A 21950-nucleotide genomic window follows, 5' to 3' on the forward strand; every position below is an offset into this window, starting at 1 on the left:
GAGAGAGAGAGAGGGCCTAGAGGGACTCTGAGGCAGAGAGCGGTGTGAGAGACAGAAAGAGAGAGAGAGGGGGCCTAGAGAGAGAGACTGAGGCAGAGAGCGGTGTGAGAGAGAGAGAGAGAGGGCCTAGAGGGACTCTGAGGCAGAGAGCGGTGTGAGAGAGAGAGATTGAGAGGCCTAGAGAGAGACTCTGAGGCAAAGAGCGGTGTGAGAGACAGAGAGAGAGAGAGAGGGCCTAGAGAGAGACTCTGAGGCAGAGGGCAGTGTGAGAGACAGGATGGTCAGGAGACAGAACAGGTGGCCTGTGTGACAGAGATGTGAGGGACTGGTGCGTGTGCATGTGGAAGAGACAGACCAGGAGAGCCTGCCTTCAAAAGGACTGCAGTTGTCTGAAGGACAGAGGGAAGTGTGTGATGTGTGTCGGGGTCAGAGCGAACAGAGACGGGGAGTGTGCGTGTGTCTGGAGGGCAGGGGCAGATGATGGCGCAGAAGACATGAAGCAGAAAGTGTGAGGGACAAAAAGTGAGAGAGGGCGGGAGACTATTAAGAGAAGACATCCATGAGTGAAAGCCCGAGGGGTGGGGGGTGGGCCGGAGGGTGGCTGTCCCGGCTGACAGGGCTGTACCTCTCAGGCCTGTTTGCTGAGCAGAGTCTGCACGCCTTGCAGCAGGAGCTGGCTTGGGAATGTGACTACCGTCGTGAGGCAGCTTGTGCCCAGAACTTCAGGTGAGCTGAGTCCCCCACAGGGCGCTTAGGGACGCCTTCCCTCCCAGGTTCCTCCTTCCTTCCCTCCTGGGCTGAGTGAGAAGTGGAGGCGCCCACAGTCTCTGGCAGCTGGAGCCCTGGGGTGGGGCTGACAGACTCTTTTCCTCTTTCATTCATGTGTTCATGCATCCATCCATCCATCCATTCATCCATCCATTACTTCTTTTATCCCGTGTCCTCTGTGAGCTCGGGCAGGTCACTTCCTTTCTGAGTGTCAGTTTCCTCATCTGTCAAATGGGACTCATAACCACATGGTCTGATGGGGGAGGTGGGCTTGTCAACAGGGAGTTGATTACACAGGGAGATACTGTTGCACCCACTGGACTGACAAAGACTAAGAAATCTGACAGTGCCAAGAGCTGGTGAGAACGGGTCTCCAGAGCACCCCTCATACACTGGGCAGGAGGGGACATTGACAGAAGCGCTTTGGAGAGTTTGGCAACATCTAATAAGGCTCAAAAGTCACATACCCCACAACCCAACGATTACCCTCCTGGTTAGATACTCTAGAGATACTTCAGCAGACTCTTCTGGAATACTTAAGAGCAGCATTAATTGCAATAGTCCAAAACTAGAAACAACCCAAATCTCGACCACAGCAGGGTGGATACAGCATGCTCATCAATGAAATATAGCAGTGAAAAATGAACTCTGGCTACACAGAACAATGTGGTCATATCTTAGAAGCATCGTGATAAGCGACAATTAGTCACGCCCCAGTAGGATCCTCCACAATGTGGTGGCAAGCTCTGTGGATACAGAATGAGAGGAAAGGCTGCAGAAGGCAGTGGTTAGGGCTGTGTGGCCTGAATCTGTACAATGGCTTCAGGAGAGTGGCCTCCTCACAGCGGGTGTGAGGATCAGAGGGAACTGTGCTGATGAAATGCTTGGCACAGGGCCTGCCTCAAACAGAGTTTTTATAAATAGAAACAAAAATACAAGCCCCCAAGCAGTACCTTGAGGAGGAGGATGAGAGGTAGGGCTGGGCCAGAGCCCTCTCGTGGGGTCTGAGGAGACCTACCACATACAATAGCCTTAGAATAAAAATCCACATCCTTCCCCTGACCCCTGCTCACCTCCCTTGGCCTCCTCACTCTACTCCGGCCACCTCACAGGTCCCAAGTGACAGGCCTCTCGGACATTCTTTGCCTCCCAAATCTTACACTGATAGACTTATCTTACAATTGGTCTGCTGTTAGAGTGATCTCTTGGGGGGGGGGGGGCAGGCCCTGGGGCTGGCTCATTGGCCGCTCTGTCCCCAGCATCCTCCCACACAGGGACAGACGGACACAGAGATGAATTCTTTCCCTTTTATTTACCAATGTTCAAAGAAATGACTCCCGGGAGTGACCAGCGCGTATCATTGTGGACTCTGGGTGAATGAGTGACTTGATGAAGGAAGTAATGCACACGGAGCTAAGTCCTTTGGGCTCTTCCTGGGGCGGCCAGAAGCCGCAGGAGCATCTCAGCCAAGTGGTACCTGGGTCTCCAACAGCACCAAGGTTTAGGGGCAGGCCCAGAGTAAGTGCTGCAGAGATATTTGTTGAATGAAAAATGAATGAAATGTCTGAATGAATGTCAGGGCAGACAGAGGCAAGAGAAGGGCAGGAAGAAAGCAAGACGTAGGCTCTTCTTGGAGGACTTCTCAGAGCGGGGCCCCAGGGGCCTGTAGTGCCGACACTCATTCATTCCTTCTCATCCTTCCTGCCCCAGGCAGCTGCTGGCAGACGACCCCTTCTTCCGAGTGCCAGCCTTAATTCAGGAGCTGTGCACCACACGGGTGCTGGGCATGGAGCTAGCCAGGGGGGTCCCTCTGGACCAGTGCCAAGACCTGAGCCAGGACATCCGGAACCAGGTACATGGTCCCAGTGGACAGTAGCAGGCGCTGCCCCAGGGCGAGTTGGAGGGGGGCCGGGCCCATGGTTCCTCCCCAGTCCAGAGAGGACTGTGCGCAGCAGGCCACACTGCCGTGTCTGTTACCCCCTCTCCCCACCTCAGATGTGCTTCCAGCTCTTGAGGCTGTGTCTGCGGGAGCTGTTTGAGTTCCGATTCATGCAGACGGACCCCAACTGGGCCAACTTCCTGTATGATACCTCCAGCCACCAGGTTGGTTCCTTGTGATGTGCATCGGGGTATACTAGCTCAATACAAAAGTAGTTTATTGCTCACCCACGGGACAGGCTGGGCTGGCTCACCTCCGTGAGGCATCCAGGGGCTCAGGCTCCTTCCATTTTGTGGCTGTGCCATCCCCCAGGGCCTCACAACGCCACCGCTCTGCCCGTAGTGAAGGGGAAAGAGGTTGAGAGGGTTACTCCCTTCCTCACTGCTTTGGCCAGAAGTGACCCATCATTTCTTTCTTTTTTTTTTTTTTTTATTGTGCTCTAAGTGAAAGTTTACAATTCAAGTTATTGTCTCATATAAAAATGTATACACACGTTATGTAACCCTGGTTACTCTCCCTATACTGTGGCAGCACACTCCTCCTTTCCACCCCGGATTTCCCGTGTCCATTCAACCAGCTCCTGACCGTCTCTGCCTTCTCATCTCACCTCTGGACAGGAGCTGCCCATTTAGTCTCATGTATCTACTTGAGCTAAGAAGCACATTCTTTGGGAGTATCATTTTATGTCCCATAGTCCAGTCTAATCTTTGTCTGCAGAGTTGGCCTCGGGAATGGTTTTAGTTTTGGTGACCCATCATTTCCTTCTCCTTTCTTTCCATTGACGAGAACTAGTCACCTGGCCCGTCTAGGTGCAAGGGATGCTGGGAAATGGAGTCCCCGGCTGGGCAGTGGCTTCCTAGTGGCCGTGCGGCCCTATAAAACAGGGAGCACAAATTTTGGAAGGCAGTACGCCGTCACTACCACCCTCATCATGCATTTAGAAAGTACCAAGCACCCACTCTGCCTCTTGACGGCGATGACAAGACATCCCTGATCCTTGCCTTCTCAGAGTTCCCAGCCCAGTGTGGGAAACAGACCCGTGACCAGGCAATGATGACCTCGAGTTGTTAGCACCATGTTGGGAAAGCAGGGCCAGAATGGTCAGTAATTGGGAGGTGCAGGCAGTGGGGTCAGGGCCGGGACAGGGGAGGCATAGGCAGAGGGGTGGGTGGGATCAAGGAAGACTTCCTCAAGAAAGTTCCATTAAAGCTGAGGCTGGAAAGCCGAGAAGGAGACAGCCCTTCAGAGAGCAGGGAAGGGTGTTGCTGACACAGGTACAGTGTACAAAGGCTGGAGACGAGAGTCTGGGCTTCGAGTGTGTGTGCAGTGTAGAGAGTCAGCTTTACTAGAGATCGCCAGCGTTGCTCCAAACTGGTCTGTACCCATTTTGTCCCCAGAGGGATCTTTCTAAATTACTAATCAACCACGGGTCAAGATACCCCTTCCACAGCTCTGCAGCACTCTGCGGACCAAGTCTGACCCTTTGCCAGCCTCAGTGCCTTGCCACCCCTTCCCCGCAACATGCACGCTTACCCTGCGTCTCCTCCGAAGCAGACACTCTAGGGAGGTGTTTTTCTAACTCCGGGAGGTAACACGAGTCCTGACACCAGTTTATTGGGTCCCAGAAGCATTTTTTTTTTGTTTTAAAAGAATAGAATGGAAAGTATCAGCATATCGTAGATGGTAGGAATGCGTGCTGGTTCAGGATGCTTTTGTTTGATTTTTGTATTTGTGTGTGTGTATTTGTAATGGCGCCCAGCATACGCCGTATTTCTTCCTGTGGGTTTTGATCAATAGTTTGAATTCCTGCCCTAGAGAAAGTCTTGCACATGTGTTCATTGAGCGCTGTTTTTAATAGTAGAAGGCAGAAGCAACCACCATGTCCATCAGCCAGATAAATGCTCCGTGATATATTCACGCAGTGAGGTCCTTATACAGCAATGAAAAATAAATGAATGAGCTTGAGCTACACATAGCAATGAGGATAAATCTCAAAACTGTGTTGGCCAAGAAGAAGAAGTTGCAGGATAACTATAGTAAATACCATTTAAATGAAGTTTTAAAACGTGCAAAACAGTCCTGTATATTGCTTATTGATACACAGATAGGAAGAAAATGTATAAATGCATGCTTGGAATGACACACGATTTTAGGAGAATGGTGACCTTGGAAGAGAGAGCAGGGACGTGGGGGAGGTGGGGTCAGGGTGGGGACGTGGGAGGCTTCCCCTGGATTGGATAGTTTATATTTTAAGCTGAGCAGTAGGTTTGTGGATATTCATTTTGCTTTTCTTTTTATTTTTATTATTCTCTGGACTTTTCTGCATGTCTGAAATATGTTGTTATAAAAACAATTAGGACCAAAAAAAAAAAAAAAAGCCAGATCCCTCCGACTGCCACATGGGGGTGGACTGGAAGGGCCAAGACTGGAGGCTAGGAGCCCCAGGGTGGCAGCTGGGCAGGGACCATGGCAGGAGAGGGCAGGGCTGGGGTAGGGGGGTGGATCCTGACTGTCCTCCCAATCGATGGTGGGGGCCGTTGATGGGCTCCCAGTATTCCTTTTTCCACCCCCATTCCTAGGTGACCCTGCTGGACTTTGGGGCAAGCCGGGAGTTTGGGACCGAGTTTACAGACCATTACATCGAGGTGAGTTGCCTCTGAAGGGCTGAGGCGCAGGCCAGATACTGAGGCAAGGGTGAAAATGAGAAACACAGTAGCTGGAATTGAGAAATAATGAATAGTAGTAATATTAATGGAGCCCTGGTGGCACAGTGGTTAAGAGCTCAGCTGCTAACCCAAAGGTCGGCAGTTCGAATCCACCAGCTGCTCCTTGGAAACCCTATGGGGCAGTACTGCTGTGTCCTGTAGGGTCGCTATGAGTCAGAATGAACTCAACGGCAACGGGTTTGGTTTTCAGTAATATTAATAAGGAGCCCTGGTGGTGCAATGGTTAAGTGCTTGGCTGCTAACCGAAAGGTCACCAGTTCGAACCCACCAGCAGCTCCGTGGGAGAAAAGACCTAGTGATCTACCCCTATAAAAATTTCAATTTAGGAAGTCCTGTGGGGCAGTTCTGTTTCGTGCTGTAGGGTCGCTGTGAGTTAGAATCGATGGCACACAGCAACAGTAGGGATATTAATAGCTGCTAGTAAATACCAAGCACTTAACACTGTGTCGGACACTGCTTTAAGTACTTTGCGTATAGTAATTGATTTAAGCCACACAGCAACCCTATGGGCTAAGGACCATTATTGGCCCCATTTTATAGATGAAGTAATTGGGGGCTCAGAGAGGTTAAGTGATTTGCCCAAGGTCACACAGCTGGTAAGTGGCAGAGGTGCGATTCAAGCTTAAGTAGTCTGGGTCCAGAGCCCATGCTCCCAGTCCTTGACTTCTCCCTCCTAACAGAAAGGCTCACAGTGGCTGTCTTGTGAGCTCACCCCCAGCACACACACAGGCTGCTCCCTTGGGGGTGGCTCTGCTCCTCAGGAAGTGCTTCCTAACACCCACATTGCTGGTCACTCCCATCCACTGAGATCCCGAGATTGCTTTGCCTCAGAGAACACCATCTCGTTAATGTGTCGAGACTGAACATTCACTTGGGTCTTCCAGTCATTTAGTCATCAATTCAAACACTCTCTGATATCTCCTCTGTGCCCAGACCTATTCTAGGCAATACTGGGGACACAGCAGTGACCAACCCAGGTCCCCACTTTCACAGAGCTCACAGTCCAGTCGGGGACAGACAGTGATGACCCAGAGTGGTCAGGGCTGGGATGGGGGAAGCACAGAGGACTGTGGGAGTCCAGAAGAGGTGCCTCATCCAGCTGGGGGTCAGGAAGGGCTTCTTGAGGAGGGATGTCTGCGTTGAGACCCAAGGGATGAGGAAGACCAGCCAGGAAGAGATAAGGAGGGTGTTCCAGACAGATAGCCTGTGCAAAGGCCAAGAGGTGAGAAGAGATGTTCCCATTAGAGCAGTGTGTCTTACTTAGTGTTGCTGTAATACAAACACCACAAGTAGGTGGCTCTAACGAACAGAAATTTATTTGCTCACGGTTCTGGAAGCTAAAAGTCCAAATCAAGGTCTCGGCTGTGTCGATCAGTCCCTCCCTTGTCTGTAGCTCTGGGCATTCCTTGGCTTGTAGACGAGTCTCATGTGGTGTCTGTCTTCCCCCACGTGTGTGTGTCTCTGTGTCTAGTCTGTCCTTTTTTGGAACTCAGAAGTGATTAGGTTTAGGACCCACCCTGCACTGGTATGACCTCATTAACATAACAAAGGTTAAACCCTGTTTCCAAATAGGGTCACCTCCACAGGTACAGAGATTAGGATTTCAGCACATTTTGGTGGGGGGGCACACAATCCTTAACACAGAGCTTCTGCACGTTTAATGTGAAATGCCGATTCTGGTGAGTAGGTCTGGAGCTGGGCACAGGATTCTGTGTTTCTAACGCGCTGTAGGTGATACCAGAGCCACCTGTATGGGGACCACACTTCGAGTGGTCAGGCCCTCCATGTAGTTGCTGTTGAGTTGACCCCAACTCATGGCAACCCCGTGTGTGTCAGAGTAGAACTGTGCTCCAGAGGGTTTTCAGTGGCTGACTTTTCAGAAATAGATTGCCAGGTCTTTCTTCTGACGTGCGTCTGGGTGGGCTCAAACCTGCAACCTTTCAGTTAGCAGCTGAGCGTGTTAACCATTTGTGCTATGCAGGGGCTCCCTAGAGGACCCAAAAGAAGTACACGTGTACACGTTCTGACTGGGAGGGGCAGGAACCAGAGATGAGGCCGGAGCAAAATCCCCCTGGGGCTCAGAGGCCATCCTTTGGAGTCGGTCTTTATCCCAGTGCACTGGGGAGCCACAGAAGAGATTTGAACAGAGGAGGGGCCTAGTCAGTTAGAAAGCTCCCTCTGAATAAGGGCTGGTCTTTAAGACCGGGATCCTGAGAAGGCTGTGGAGAGGGAAAGAGGAGGCAGTTGGGAGAGACCTTAGTGGATAATTCGTGGGAGCTGATGGCTGGAGGGCAGGAGATGGGCAGGACAAGGCCCAGGGCCCCGGCCTGGGGATGGAGGAGGGTGGACCCACCCCCTGAGATGCAGACAGGAAGGTGGAGCTGCCGCCCTGCCCCAGGTCCCCTGGGGCCCTCTGTGGGTCACAGAATGAGGCACAAAGCCAAGGCCTCTCTTGGTCATTTGGACATCCTGATCCCCCCACCCCTTCCAGGCTGCTTAGCAAGGTCCTCCTGCCACCTCCCCAGCCTTGTCTAGTTAAAAAGCCCTGTCACAGGAGCCCCCAAGGACCAGAGGCCTGACAGATGGCCAGACAGGCTCTGGCAGAGGGGGCGGAGGGGAGCCAGAACAGAAGTGCGTGCCCCTCCCCCGAGAAAGGGCAGCACAGTGGTTAAGGGTTTGATTTGGGGGCCAGACTGACCCAGGTTCCAGGCCTGGCCATGCCCCTCGCCTCAGGCCTGTGAGGCAGGGACCCTCATACCCACGCTTTCACACTAATGAAACCAAAGAACCGAACCTGTTGCCGGCAAGTTGACTCCAAGTCATAGTAACAGAAGCTCGTAATTGGATGGCGCTTCCTGTGTGTGTAGGGCTAAGCCCTTCATATAGACCTCCCCTTTATCCTCACAACAACCCCACGAGGAAGGCACTTTCATCACCCCCACTTCACAGATGACAACGCGGAGGCCGAGAGGTAAAGCGCCTTGCCCAGAGTCCTCAGCCAGCAGGTGGCAGAGCCAGGATTGAACCCAGCAGGCCTGCTGCAGCCTCCCTGCCGAACTCCTGCCTCCCTAAGTGGGCACATGGCTGTAGAGAGGGGCGCTGTCCACACCCAGATGTGTCACAGGTTCACCAAGGCCTCCTGAGTGCCAGGCCCTGTGCATGTGGGCCCCAACCCAATGGGGTCCCTGTGCCTACGGGACTCAGAGTCTAGTGTGGGAGACAGACGTCAACCAGACGGTCCTAGACATGGCCCAGTGGCAACCTCGGATGCAGCTCAGGGTCACGGTCACCTTGTCTGGTGGAGTATTTGGACACACGGGCAGCATGTGAGCTGTCTCCCTCTGTGCTGTGTCTCAGTGGTAGAGCCCAGGCAGCCAGGCAGAACCCTGGGCCGCCCTCCCCCAGTCTTTGGAACAGCATGGAGGGAGACACACACTGACCAGGCAAGGTGGGGAGGAGAGGCTTCTGGGTGGGAGGCTCAGGTGGGTGAGAGTGGAGGTGGGTGCCAGGGAGAGCCAGGCTTCTACATCCCATCTCCAGTTCCCCAGACCCCCCTTGAGCCCCTGCTGGCCTTTGACCCTCTCCCCACACCCATCTCCCCAGGTGGTGAAGGCTGCAGCTGATGGGGACAGAGAGAAGGTCCTGCAGAAATCCCAAGACCTCAAATTCCTCACAGGCTTTGAAACCAAGGTTGGGAGACACTGGGGGAGTAGGGGGCTGGGGTTTGTTCTGGGGGCTCCTGGGGATGGAGAGGGGATGGGAGCTGCTTGTCTCTACTTGGAAGAGAGGAGCCTGTATGTCTACACTGGGGGAACTCTAGGGGGGCTGCTTATCTATACTGGGGGGCTCTGGGGAGGGAGGGGAATGGATGCTGCTTGACTACCCCGGGAACTCTGGGAAAACGGGCACTACTTGTCTATTCTGGGGGCGTGGGGGGCTGCTGGTCTGTACAGGAGGGCCTGGGGCAGTGGGGGCTACTTGTCTGTCCTAGAATGTGGAGGGTGCTTGTCTTGTGGGCACTGAGAGGAAGAAAGGAGCGTTTATTTGGGGAGGAGTAGGGGCTGCTTAGGAGCCCTGGTGGTGCAGTGGTTAAGGGCTCAGCTGCTCACCAAAAGGTCGGTGGTTCAAACCCACCAGCGGCTCCGCAGGAGAAAAGAAAGACCTGGTGATCCGTGGTCTGCTCGCTTAAAATTAGAGCCTAGGAAACCCTATGGGGCAGTTCTGTGTCATGTAGGGTCTCTATCTGAGTCGGAATGGATTCAACAGCACACACCATAGGGGCTGCTTGTCTACCAGAGGGTCTGGAAAAAGTAGGGGCTGCTTATTACTCTTGAGGGGAGTTGGGAGCTTTTTATGTTTGTGACCCTGCAGAGAACTGGGGGCCGCTGGCCTCTTCTGGGCTGGGTGGAGGGCTGTGTGTCCTCACAAGTGTGTCTGTTGCCCCCCCCCCCCACCCCAGGCATTCTCAGATGCCCACGTGGAGGCAGTGATGATCCTGGGGGAGCCATTTGCCACCCAGGGTCCCTACGACTTCGGGGCGGGGGACACCGCCCACCGTGTGCAGGACCTCATCCCTGTGCTGCTGCGGCATCGGCTGCGCCCGCCCCCTGAGGAGACCTATTCTCTGCACCGGAAGCTGGCAGGGGCCTTCCTGGCCTGCTCCCGCCTCCGTGCCCACATCGACTGCCGGGACCTCTTCCAGGACACCTACCACCGCTACTGGGCCAGTCGCCAGGGATAGCCGCAGTCCGCAGCCTGCTGACCACAGGGGACCTCTGGGCACCAAGAAGCCCCTATGGGCCCCCCACAACAGCCTCCATCCGGGGCGCCCATGGCAGGCCATCCCCTGCCATGGCGCCTCCTGCCCTTCCCCCTTTGCTCCAGGTCTGGGAGCCCCCCTTGATGTTCACTGCCGTGCCTACCCTCTTCTTTGGCCCAGAGGCTGGGAACCCTGGGACTGGTGAACTCTCAACCTCCTGCCCCAGATCCCGCCCTCCCCACTCCAAAGTGGGCATCCCGGAGCCCTGAGCTAGGGAAGCCATGACCTTTTTTCTGCCGCCATTTGAGGGAGCCTGAGGCCCCGAGTAAGCAATCCTGAAGATCCAGACTGATCTAGAGGGAGCCCCTGGCGTCTGCTCAGGTCTCCCAGGATCCATCTGCGAAAGGGGAGGGGCAGTGCTTGGTGGAGCAGTCCTCACCTTTGCCCCCTCCCTCCTCCACCAGCTGCCTCCCCACCGCCTCCAGTCTCTGAGTTGGGGTAGGGGGTGCGGGGGATTTGAACCTTCAGTCCTAATAAAGGCGGCCCTCCCCTTCCCCCAGCTTTTTTCTGTGCGCTGGGGTGTGGGGGCAGGGAGGAGTTCGCAGGCGGCTTCCAGGTGCAGATGGCCAGCCCCTCCACCCCCTTGTCTGAAGCCCCAGTCCTGCCTGGGCCATCTGTTGCCGGGAACCTCCTCCCCTCTACCCCTCACCGCCCCCCGCCCCGTGCTGACCACCTGCTCGAAAGGCAGTCGCAGCTGAGAAGGCCTACCTCCCCACCCCTCATGCCGTCTCTCGGGCTCCCGGCTTCCCCTCGGCTCCCAGCAACCTCGCCTTTGCTAATGGGCCTTAATGCCCCGGCCAGCTGCTTTGCCAAACCCACAGGATTGGAGGGGAGCGGGGGCGCCGGGCTGGGACCTGGGCGTGGTTCTGGCCGCCGCCGCGGCGCCCCCGCCCCCGAAGCCGAACCGATCGTGCACCGGGACGCCAGAGTCTGCTCATCCTCCCCTCCCCTTCCTTGCAAAAAGTGCCTCGTCACCGCCTCTGCCCGCCCCCGCCGTACTGGGAGAACCTTGGGGTTAGCGGGAAAATTTGGGGATGTCGGGAGACGAGGCGCCTCCCGAAGCAACTATTTCGGGCGCGGAACCGGAGGAGCTCTGAGGTCAAGGGTCACGGAGGGGAAGGGAACCCACGCCAGGGTGGACACAGGGGACGCCATTTGCATACTCAGCCTGGGACTGGCCAATGGGCGTGGCGGGGCGGTGGCCGAACCAGAAAAGGCGGGGCCACATTTGCGTGTAGGCGTGGTCTGCTGGTTAGGGGCGGGGCTTACGCCGGCGAGGTACAGGGCCGGGGCGGGATCTTTTCACATATACAGCAGGCGGCAGGCCAATGGGCGGGGCCGGGGCGGGGAGCCGAGGCAGGAGGGACGCTCCCCCGTCCCCGGAACGGAATCCTTCGGAGAGCGGAGCAGGCTCGCGCGCGTGCATCCCGCACCATCCCCCGGCCCCGGGCTCCGACTCGCGTCTGACCGAGCTGCCGCCGCCTCTGCCACCACAGTAGCAGCAGCAGCAGCAGCACTAGGGGATCCGGGCCCAGCCGGGGCCGCGGGAGGCGGGGGTGCCCGGGCCCTGGATGTCCCGCAGCGCGGCAGCCAGCGTGAGAAGGGCGGGAGAGGGGGGCTCGGGGTGGGTGGCGGCGCCGCTGCTGATGTGGCGGAGGGTGGGAGGCGGCCGCGGCGTCCGGATGGAGAGAAGGTGCCAAGGCTGAGGAGGGGGGTCCTGTGCGGGGGTCCAGGTTAGGCCCCCACAAGCTAAAGCTTAGGATACTGGGGTGTCGGACACAGACCATGTCTTGCCAAGGCCTGAGGGTAGGGGTCCTCCCAAAAAGCCAAGGACAGGGGAACAGGGATTCTAGGTACAACCCCCTAAGCAAGGTTTTGGGGATGGAGTCCCAGACGTAGCCCACCTATCAAGGCCTCGCGTAGGAGATTCCAGACACTATCCCTGCCCCCTCCCCTTCCGAGGGGAACGTCTGAGCTAGCAAGGTCTTGAGAATGGGGTCCCCGGCACAGCTTCCCCACCAAGCCAAAGCCTGGGGCGATTCCAGGCATAGTTCCGCCCCCAGGCATCACGGACGTCCAGGGCACAACATCCCCCCAACGCTTGGGCGGTGTCTCAGGCACAGCCCCCTGTCAAAACAAGGCGTGCACCCCCCCCTTGCCTGGCGCCCCCCACCCAGGCCTGAGTAAAGGGAATTTCAGGCACAGCTACTCCGGAGGCTTGGTCAAGGGTCGCAGAGCACAGGTTCCCTGGGCCACCCCCTTTGTCCCTGGGGCTGCCCAGCTGTCCTGGAGCGGCCCCGCCTGCAGACAATGGGTTGCCTCCCCCTCCTAGCCCTGGCCCCCCAGGCTCCAGAATCCAGGCTGGGCTGGGGGCGGCTCCCCAGGGACCTGGTGCAACCCCGTCTGGCAGCCCTGCGCCTGCGGTGACAGTGGCTTTGTGTGTGGTACCTGGGGGTAGGGGGCTGGCATGGGATGGGGAGGTGGCTGAGTGTGACCCCACGTTTGTGTGACCATGGCTGTGTGTGTGTGCTGCAGCTAGTGACTATGAGGAATACTGTGTTGTGCATGTGTGTGGTTGTGAGTGTGTGATTGTGTCTGTGATCGTGTCTGTATGTGAGCCCAGTATTTGAGTCTGGATGAACGTGTGTGTGCGTGTATGACAGCTGCTCAATGTGTGGGATCCTGTGGTTGAGTCTGTGAGTGTGTACATGGTTGTGACTGTGTGGTTGTGTCTGTGATGTTGTCTTTTGTGGCCTTGTGTTTGTGTGTCCTGGTAATGAAAACCGGGTATGTGACGGTGTATGTGAGTCTGGCGTTGGGCATGTGGCTGACTGAAGATGTGGGCAGAGTTGTGGCTATGTGTGTAACTGGAGTTGTGTCTACGACTCGAGGTCCATGTGTGACTCTCATTGCCTGTGAATGTTCGTGGTTGTGTTTACAACTCATTTTACATGTGTGTCACACACGTTTGACACACAACTGTCTGTACAACTAGGTGTGTGACTGCCATTGTGTATGAAGTCCCGTTGGGCTGTGTGCCTGGGGCTGTGCGATGGCCCTGTGGCTGTATGCGTATATGACAATGGTTGTGCGTCCATAGCCATGTCTGTGCATGTGACTGGGGTTGGATAAATAAACTTCATCCGTCTGCATGTGTGTGATACTGAGTGATTGTATTTATAATTGTGTATGTGTGCTTTCGGTTATGTATTTGACTTAGTGTCTGAAACCCCGGCTGATGACTGTAGAGTATTTAACTGTGTGACTAAGGCTACATGTGTGTCCATGTGGTCTTTGTTGGCGGTACCAGGTAACTGTGTTTGTCAGGGTAGTGTAGATGACAGTGGCTTCCCTATGCCTGTGTGTGACCTGCGTATCTGTGACCCTGGATGGCTGTACGTGCGTGTGTCTGTAGCTGTACGGCTGACTTTGTTGTACGTATTTATGTGAGGGTATTGGACTACTTATGTTTGAATCTGTATGATTTGGTGACAGGACCCTGACTGTGTGTGTGGCTCTGTCAGGGGCTACATCTCTTGTGTAAACCCAGCAGCCATCATGCACACCTGGGTCTCTGCATTCCTGTGCACACCCCTGACTGTACTTGTGTGAAACTCAAACTGTGCCTAAGCCTCCAGTTGAGAGATACTGTGCGTGGCTGCCAGGTGTGACTTTGTGTGCTGGGCCACACGGGGCCGTGATTATTGGTGGCTCCATATTTCTCTACGTGACTTGTGTGCCTGCACGTCTGCGCGTGTTTCTCTGCGATGATGTGACTTGTATGTCTGTGTGGGGGGCGTCATGTGGTGGTAGTACGGCTGAGATGGGTGTCCGGGTAGTGTGGACACTGGCGCTGTGTGACTGAGCGTACAGGACCATTTCTGAAAATGGAGCTGTTACTGTGGATGCTCTGACTGAACCACTGGCTGGGCCTGAGTGTGGCCCCGTTTCTCTGTAACGCATAGGGCTACAGCCGTGGGCATCTGTGTGTGTGACTGTGTACAGATGACTGTCCATATAGGTGTGGCTGACATTGTGATCAAATGTGTGCATCTGTGACTGGGTACGTGTGACTAAAAAGGTGTGTCGCTGTGACTGACGTGGTTGGGGTTGAGGGTCCATATGCAGTTATGTGCCTGTGGTGACCACACGCGTGCCCGTATGGCTGTGTGTGACTGAATGTGTGTAAGTCTGAGCACGTCCTTGACCAGGTGTAAACATGTACCTGTGGAGACATGTGACAAACGTGCATAGCTGTGGTTGTGTCTGGATGTGACCAGGTGCTTAGGGCTGACCAAATGGATGAACCGTGGTTGGGTGTGATTATGTCCGGCTGGGTCTGTGACGTGAGTTTCTTCGGGTGCCTGAGGAAATATAACTGTCATTGGGTGTGATTGTACTTGTGCGGCTCTGGTGGGTGTGCCTGGGCCCCGCTCTTTACACATGACTGTGAAAATATGAGACCACATAGAAGTAGCTGGTGTGACTTATGTTTGTGGGTGGGTTGTGACTCTTCATACATGTTTGGACAATGTAGCAAAGACTGTGTGTGTCTGGGAATGCGAGTATGGGACCAGATGTTTCTAGTGGCAGCTCTGTGGCTGGGGTTGTTTATATGTATGTGTGTGGTCGCATTTGTGTAGCTGTGGTTGTGTCTGTGTGTAACTAGATGTGCCTAGGCGTGCCTGGGGGCTAGGGACGACTGGAGACATGAGTTGGCTGCGCACGTGTGACTCTGTGTGCAGCCCAGGACATGTGTCTAGAGGGCAAGGTCACTCCTTCCTCACACCATCCCCTTGGGCACTGAGGGTCTCCTCAGGCCAGGGCATCCCCAACAAATGCTCCCCCAAACACAACTACTCCTTCCTGGGCCCTTGGAACCAGGTGGCTGATCTCCCTGGATACAGTTGTCATGGCAGCCAGAGCCTTCATCAGGGAGCCTGAGATGGAGGGGGTTGGCTGCTGTACAAAGGTGGGGTGGAGAAGGGGACTGAGCCCCACCCCAAGAAAGCTTCTCACCTTCTCCCTCCCTTCGGCAGGGCGGACCCAGGAGGCCTGAGCAGCATCTGCCCCCAGCCCCTTGCGGGGCCCTGGGGCCCCCTGCAACCTCCAGGACGGAGCCAGGTGAGTGACCAGCTTGGGACAGGCCAGGGGCTGAGTGGGCGGGTGGGTCTGCCTAGCATGACCAGAGGGACGGTCCCCCTAGTCACACAGGCTTAAGCACACTTATGAGTGGACACTCTCACAAACCTCCTCCCTGTACACTGGCCATCAAAGCCACACTCATTCACAGACACACACCCTAGACTCTTACACATACACCCGGACACTCATACTGCACCAGCATTCCCACACCCTCGGGCAGAGTCACACCGCCACCACTGACTCACACACCCCAGATACTCATCCACAAACATTCAGTCAGATACACATGGATGGATGACAAGCTCGTTCAGATCCACATATGTGCGTGAACACCGTGACAGGCACGCTGGGAGATGTGCTTAAGGAGACAGTTACACCAACCTACAGACACGCATGTTCCCAATGGGTGGATCCACACAGACACACACACTCATTCCCAGAGAACACCCAGACTCACAGGTGACCACGGGCTCTCTGACCAGATAGCATGCTGTCAAGAGACACACTCTTGCACAGTCTCACAGACAACATGCACAGACTCACACACTCAGACAACAACTACACTTCCACAGACACAGCCTCACAGACAGCCCTGTGGATGCTCATTCTCACAAACAGCCCTACTTTTGCACATAGACACCGCCTCACAAGAAATCCACAGCACTCTCGTAGACGTCGGTCACATTCTCACACAAAGTCATATCCTCACAAGTAACACTCGTGGACACTATCAAAGATAACAACCTCGTTCTCACAGACCGTTACAGGGGCACACTTGCATACAGACACAGCCTCACAACAACCCCATGAACCCATGCTCTCTAAGCCAACACCACATGCTCTGACAGAGACACTCCCTCACAAACAACCTTCACAGACAGTCTCACCACCAACAGGTGCACTCCTGGACACAGACACAGTCTCTTGGGCAACTCTCATGGACTGACACCCTCACAGGCAACAGCCATCAAAGACAGTAGCTACAACCTCACACCAAGACAGTGTCACAAACAGTAGTTGTGGACACACTCTTCCAAAGACAACTGCTTTATGTTTAAACATAGACACACCCTCATGGACAACCTTCACTGACACACAAGCTCTCATAGACAACGAACACACACACCTCTCACGGACAACCTTCATTGACACACAAGGTCTCATAGACAACAGTGGACACAGACACCCCTCATGGACAACCTTCAGTGACTCACAAGCTCTCATAGACAACAGTGGACACAGACACCCCTCATGGACAACCTTCAGTGACACACAAGCTCTCATAGACAACAGTGGACACAGACACCCCTCATGGACAACCTTCAGTGACACACAAGCTCTCATAGACAACAACAGACATAGACACCTCTCATGGACAACCTTCACTGACACACATGCTCTCATAGACAACAACAGACATAGACACCCCTCACAGACAACATTCACTGACACACTCACAACCACTCATAGACAACCACCACACTTTGGGAAACAGCCCCTCATGGACAGCATTCACAGATACGCTATGAACAGCCATCCTCCAACATGCATCCTTCTATACAGCCTTCAGAGAGCACACACAGACACCATTCAGGAATACACACTCATAGACAACAGCTGCATGCTTACTTGCACACGGGCACAGATTCTCCATCTACTGTGCGTGCTCTTAATCCTGGGTATCCCCTCACCATCAAGACCCTTCACCCTCCTCCTGGGACTCTTCAGTGTGGCTTATCAGTAAAGGAAGACTGTCCTGATGGCTGACCACTTCACACACACACACAAAAACACACAGCCATACCTCTGACGGGCAAGGCACACACCGCTCCAGGGCCCCTTCCTCAGAGTAGACACAGGCGTGACACAGGAGTGGCACAGAGACAAATTCCTATCTCCCACACCCTCTGGACCCTGGGCTCCAGTCCTCAATCCCCAGACCTTCTGAATCCCCTGACCACTGTGCCCCACACACCTGACTTGTGCCCCTGACCCATGCAACTACTAATTCCAGTGCCCTCTGATTGCCCCATCCCCTGACCCTCATACCCCTAAAACCCGACCTCATAACCCATGACCTCTATGCCCTCCAATGCCTTGACTTCCCATCCTTTAGATCCTCATGCCTCTGTCACATTCCCCAGCCCCCAAACCCCTCAAACCTGTGACCCATGATCCCCACCCCAAACCTTTGTGCTTACCCGTCTTCAGATGCCCATTGCCCCTGTGCTCACCATCCTTGCCTTCCAATACCCCCTTTCCCCATGTCTTTTGAATGCCATGTCCCCTGACCACGAGCTGTAATCCCGTGCCCCCTAAATGCCATGTCCTCTCACCCAGTGGCCCCCTAACCCTGTGACCCAATTCACATGTTCTGTGACTCCATGCCCCCTGAGCACTGCGTCCCTGCCCCTTGAACCCCACGTCCCTGCCCCTTGAACCCCACATCCCTGACCCACGCCCCTGACCTGTGTCATCAGACGGTGCGGGCACCATGAACAAGTTACGCCAGAGCCTGCGGCGGAAGAAGCCAGCCTACGTGCCTGAGGCCTCGCGCCCGCACCAATGGCAGGCAGACGAGGACGCGGTGCGCAAGGGCACGTGCAGCTTCCCAGTTAGGGTGAGTGGGCGGGACCGGGGCGGAGGGGGCGGGGCTGCTGTGCGCAGGGTGCCAGGGCACTAGGGCAGCCTTTTGTGGGGTGCTGGGCTAGATGGTTAGCTGGAGCCCTGCTACCGCAGTGGTTAAGAGCTACAGCTGCTAACCCAAAGGTGGGCAGTTCAAATCTACCCGCTGTTCCTTGGAAACCCTATGGGGCAGTTGTACTATTTTCTATAGGGTTGCTATGAGTCCGATTCCGCTCAGTGGCAACGAGGTTTTGAGCTAGATAAGAGCTCGGCTGTTAACCAAAAGGTCAGCAGGTCGAATCAACCTCCTGCTCCTTGGAAACCCTATGAGGCGGTTGTACTTACTCTGTTCTGTAGGGTTGTTATGAGTAGGAATGTACTCGATGGCAATGGGTTTGGGTTTGGGCTAGATCGCTAAGGCCCTATCCCACCAGGAAAAGACGTCACATTCTCAGAGAACTGTGGAGTCTACCGGAGAAGGCCACCACCTCATGCGCCTTTCAAAGATGGTATGAAAAACCAAGAGACATTACCTTGCTCCAGGAAGATACCACCTGGGAAACATTGAGGAGGGAGGGTGTCACCTGTTTAGCAGGAGCTAACGATTTCCAAAGGGCACAAAAATTCTGTAAACATTTGTAGAGTCCACTGCTGTGAAACGCCTTCTGGTTTACGACAACCACGACTCTTTTCGACTTACGCTGCAGTTTTGTATGGGAGACAGCAGGATTCAGGGCATGGGCTGTGGGGGTCAGCCGACGAGGGTTCAAATCCACCCTCAGCCCCTTTCTGGCTGTGTGGCCATGGACCGTGGTCATAGTGCCTTTGCCTTATCCCTTCCCCCAGAAGGAGACCCTGAGTGTGAGAGGTTCGTTTGGGAGGTGCAGGAAATGCTGGTGGGAGTAAGGAAGGGAAGGTAACCGATAAGGTGTGTTATTAAACTGTGGCTGTGGACAACTGAAGCTTAATCCCACCGAGAAACTCTGGGAAACAGCCTTAGCCATCCCACGGGGTGAGGGAGCTAGGGCCTGTGTACACCAATCCCATCAGTCATTTTGTGGGCATACTTCTTTTAAGGGTGGGTGAGCAGTTGTATGCAGCCTGGGGGCAGGCCTCAGGCACAGAGATACTGGTACTCAGGGAAAACAGTGAAGTGTTAAGGCCTAGGAATATGGGCAAAAACAAACAAAAAACCCATTGCCTTTGAGTGGATTCTGACTCATAGCAGCTCTGTAGAACAGAGTAGAACTGCCCTATAGAGCTTCCAAGGAGTGGCTGATGGATTCGAACTGCCAATCTTTAGGTTAGCAGCTGAGCTCTTTTATTTTATTGTACTTTAAGTGAAAGTTTACAATTCAAGTTAGTCTCTCATACAAACATTTATACACACTATTATGTGACCCCAGTTGCTCTCCCTATACTGTGACAGCACACTCCTCCTTTCCACCCCAGATTTCCCGTGTCCATTCAACCGGCTCCTGACTCTCTCTGCCTTCCCATCTCGCCTCTGGACAGGAGCTGCCCATTTAGTCTCATGTATTTACTTGAGCTAAGAAGCACATTGTTCACAAGTATCATTTTATGTCCCATAGTCCAGTCTAATCTTTGTCTGAAGAGTTGACCTCAGGAATGGTTTTAGTTCTGGATTGACAGAGAGTCCAGGGGCCCTGCTCTCTGGGGTTCCTCCAGTCTCAGTCAGACCATTAAGTCTGGTCTTTTTACTAGAATTTGAGTTCTGTACCCCACTTTTCTCCTGCTCCATCGGGGACTCTGTTTTGATCCCTGTCAGGGCGGTCATTGGTGGTAGCCAGGCACCATCTAGTTCTTCTGGTCTCGGGCTGATGCAGTCTCTGGTGTATGTGGCCCTTTCTGTCTCTTGGGCTAATATTTTTCTTGTGACTTTGGTGTTCTTCATTCTCCTTTGCTTCAGGTTGGTTGGGACCAGTTGATGCATCTCAGATGGCTGCTCACTAGCTTTTAAGACCCCAGACCCCACTCACCCAAGTAGGATGCAGAACATTTTCTTAATAAACTTTGTTATGCCAGTTGACCTAGATGTCTCCTGAAAGCATGGTCCCCAGACCCCTGCCCCTGCTGCTCTGTCCCCTGAAGTGTTTGGTTATATTCAGGAAACTTCTTAGCTTTGGTTTAGTCCAGTTGTGCTGACTTCCCCTGTAGTGTGTAGCAGCCGAGCTCTTAATCACTGTGCCACCAGGACAGGGCACACAAATCCACTGCTACACATTGTACTTCAGTTTTTTCATCTGTATAAACCATAACAAACCCAAACTCTTTGCCGTTGAGTTGATTCTGACTCACTGCGATCCTATAGGACACAATAGAACTGCCCCATAGGGCTTCCAAGGCTGCAGGCTTTATGGAAGCAGATGCCACAGCTGTCTCCTGTGGAGCAACTGGTGGGTTCGAACCGCTGACCTTTCGGTTAGTAGCCAAGCGCTTAGCCACTGCGCCACGAGGGCTCCTCGCATCTGTATAACTGGGATAAAAATGGAGTATCCTCTTTGTAGAGATGAGGTGCAGGATAAATGAGTTCACGTGTTTAACGTGCTTGGAACGTTGCCTGGTATATCACAAGCGCTCACTGAATGCAGGAGTTACTGAAAACTGCTTATTTCTGGTCCTCCTGTCCCCTCGCTCAGTACCTGGGCCACGTGGAGGTGGAGGAGTCCCGGGGGATGCACGTGTGTGAAGATGCTGTGAAGAAGCTGAAGGCGGTGAGTGAGGGGCTGGAGCCAGGGAGGGGCAAGCTCAGGCCCGCTGAGGCAGCCCTGACCAGGCCTCTTTGTGCCCCCTTTACTCCAGATGGGCCGGAAGTCCGTGAAATCTGTCCTGTGGGTATCAGCCGATGGGCTCCGAGTGGTGGACGACAAGACCAAGGTAGGGGGCCTGTGGGGGCGGGCACCAGTCAGCCCCTCGCCTTTCCCTGCTGGAATCGGGGCTGAGGATACCCTCCCACCCACGTCTGGGACGTCCCTTCCTCAGGGACCTTCCAGACTATGCCGTGTGCTCTTGTATCACTTTCTTGGCCCACCTCACAGTCGTAATTCAGAGATGATTCCTGTGGTTATCTGTGAGCTGGTATAGACAGCAGGGGGACTGCTGGAGCCAGGCTCACCTGCTTACTAGCTGGGTGACCCTGGGTACGAGATTTTATCCTTCTGTGCCTCAGATGCCTCATCTATAAAATGGGGATAAAAATAGATTCTACCGTTAAATGAGACCATATATGTAAAGTGCTGAAAACTGTGCCTGACACATCGTGAGCGCTCAGCTCAATGAGCATCAGTTTGCCCAGATGGACCTGGAGTGCCGTGGGGCCAGCATCTGGGTGTCTGTTTGCTCACCACTGGCTCCTCTGCCTGGACCCAGAGACTGCTGGAGGGGGCACCTAGATGTGATGGGAATTGGGTTAATGAGTGAACCGATCCCCACAGTTGCACAGGAAGTTCTCTCTGCCAGAAATACTGTTCCTTGCCTTTTTGCTTAGTGAATTCTTCCTCCAGGAAGCTCCGCCTACTGACCTCTCCTGACTCCCACAGCCCCATGCCCCCTCAATCCCAGCTCTAACCACTCTGCCCGTGCCTCCTCCATCACAGACCCGGCCCCTCCACCTGTGCCCCAACACCTCCACCTGTGCCTCCCCGTCCCAGCCTGACTCCTCCACCTGTGCCTCCCCCAGCCTGACCCCTCCACCTGTGCCCCAACACCTCCACCTGTGCCTCCCCATCCCAGCCTGACCCCTCCACCTGTGCCCCAGCCCCTCTGCTGTTGCCCTCCCATCCCAGCCCAACCCCTCCACCTGTGCCTCCCCCAGCCTGACCCCTCCACCTGTGCCCCAACCCCTCTGCTGTTGCCCTCCCACCCAGCCCAACCCCTCCACCTGTGCCTCCCCCAGCCTGATGCCTCC

At 54.7% G+C, this 21950-nt stretch overlaps 2 protein-coding genes across 4 annotated transcripts in view; both read left to right on the plus strand.

The window, feature by feature from the left end:
- The window catches only part of COQ8B (coenzyme Q8B), a 20255-nt gene extending 9620 nt beyond the window's left edge, over nt 1-10635 (plus strand). The window contains exons 10-15 of the mRNA XM_004390865.2: nt 633-726; nt 2479-2620; nt 2764-2871; nt 5287-5352; nt 9037-9123; nt 9893-10635. Coding sequence (XP_004390922.1) covers nt 633-726; nt 2479-2620; nt 2764-2871; nt 5287-5352; nt 9037-9123; nt 9893-10174 — 779 coding nt within the window. The 3' untranslated portion in view covers nt 10175-10635. The remainder of the gene's footprint in view (nt 1-632; nt 727-2478; nt 2621-2763; nt 2872-5286; nt 5353-9036; nt 9124-9892) is intronic.
- Nucleotides 10636-11633: 998 nt separating this feature from the next.
- Nucleotides 11634-21950, plus strand: part of NUMBL (NUMB like endocytic adaptor protein) — a 35092-nt gene continuing 24775 nt past the window's right edge. The window contains exons 1-5 of one of the 3 annotated variants that reach the window (XM_004390850.2): nt 11634-11847; nt 15292-15376; nt 17878-18017; nt 20683-20757; nt 20846-20920. In XM_004390850.2, coding sequence (XP_004390907.1) covers nt 11824-11847; nt 15292-15376; nt 17878-18017; nt 20683-20757; nt 20846-20920 — 399 coding nt within the window. In that variant the 5' untranslated portion in view covers nt 11634-11823. The remainder of the gene's footprint in view (nt 11848-15291; nt 15377-17877; nt 18018-20682; nt 20758-20845; nt 20921-21950) is intronic. The other 2 variants (XM_012559853.1, XM_012559854.1) reach the window with 2 other exon arrangements.

This window comes from Trichechus manatus, unplaced genomic scaffold (genome assembly GCF_000243295.1).
Source record: "Trichechus manatus latirostris isolate Lorelei unplaced genomic scaffold, TriManLat1.0 scaffold00338, whole genome shotgun sequence".
In the NCBI taxonomy this organism is placed as follows: Eukaryota; Metazoa; Chordata; class Mammalia; order Sirenia; family Trichechidae; genus Trichechus; species Trichechus manatus.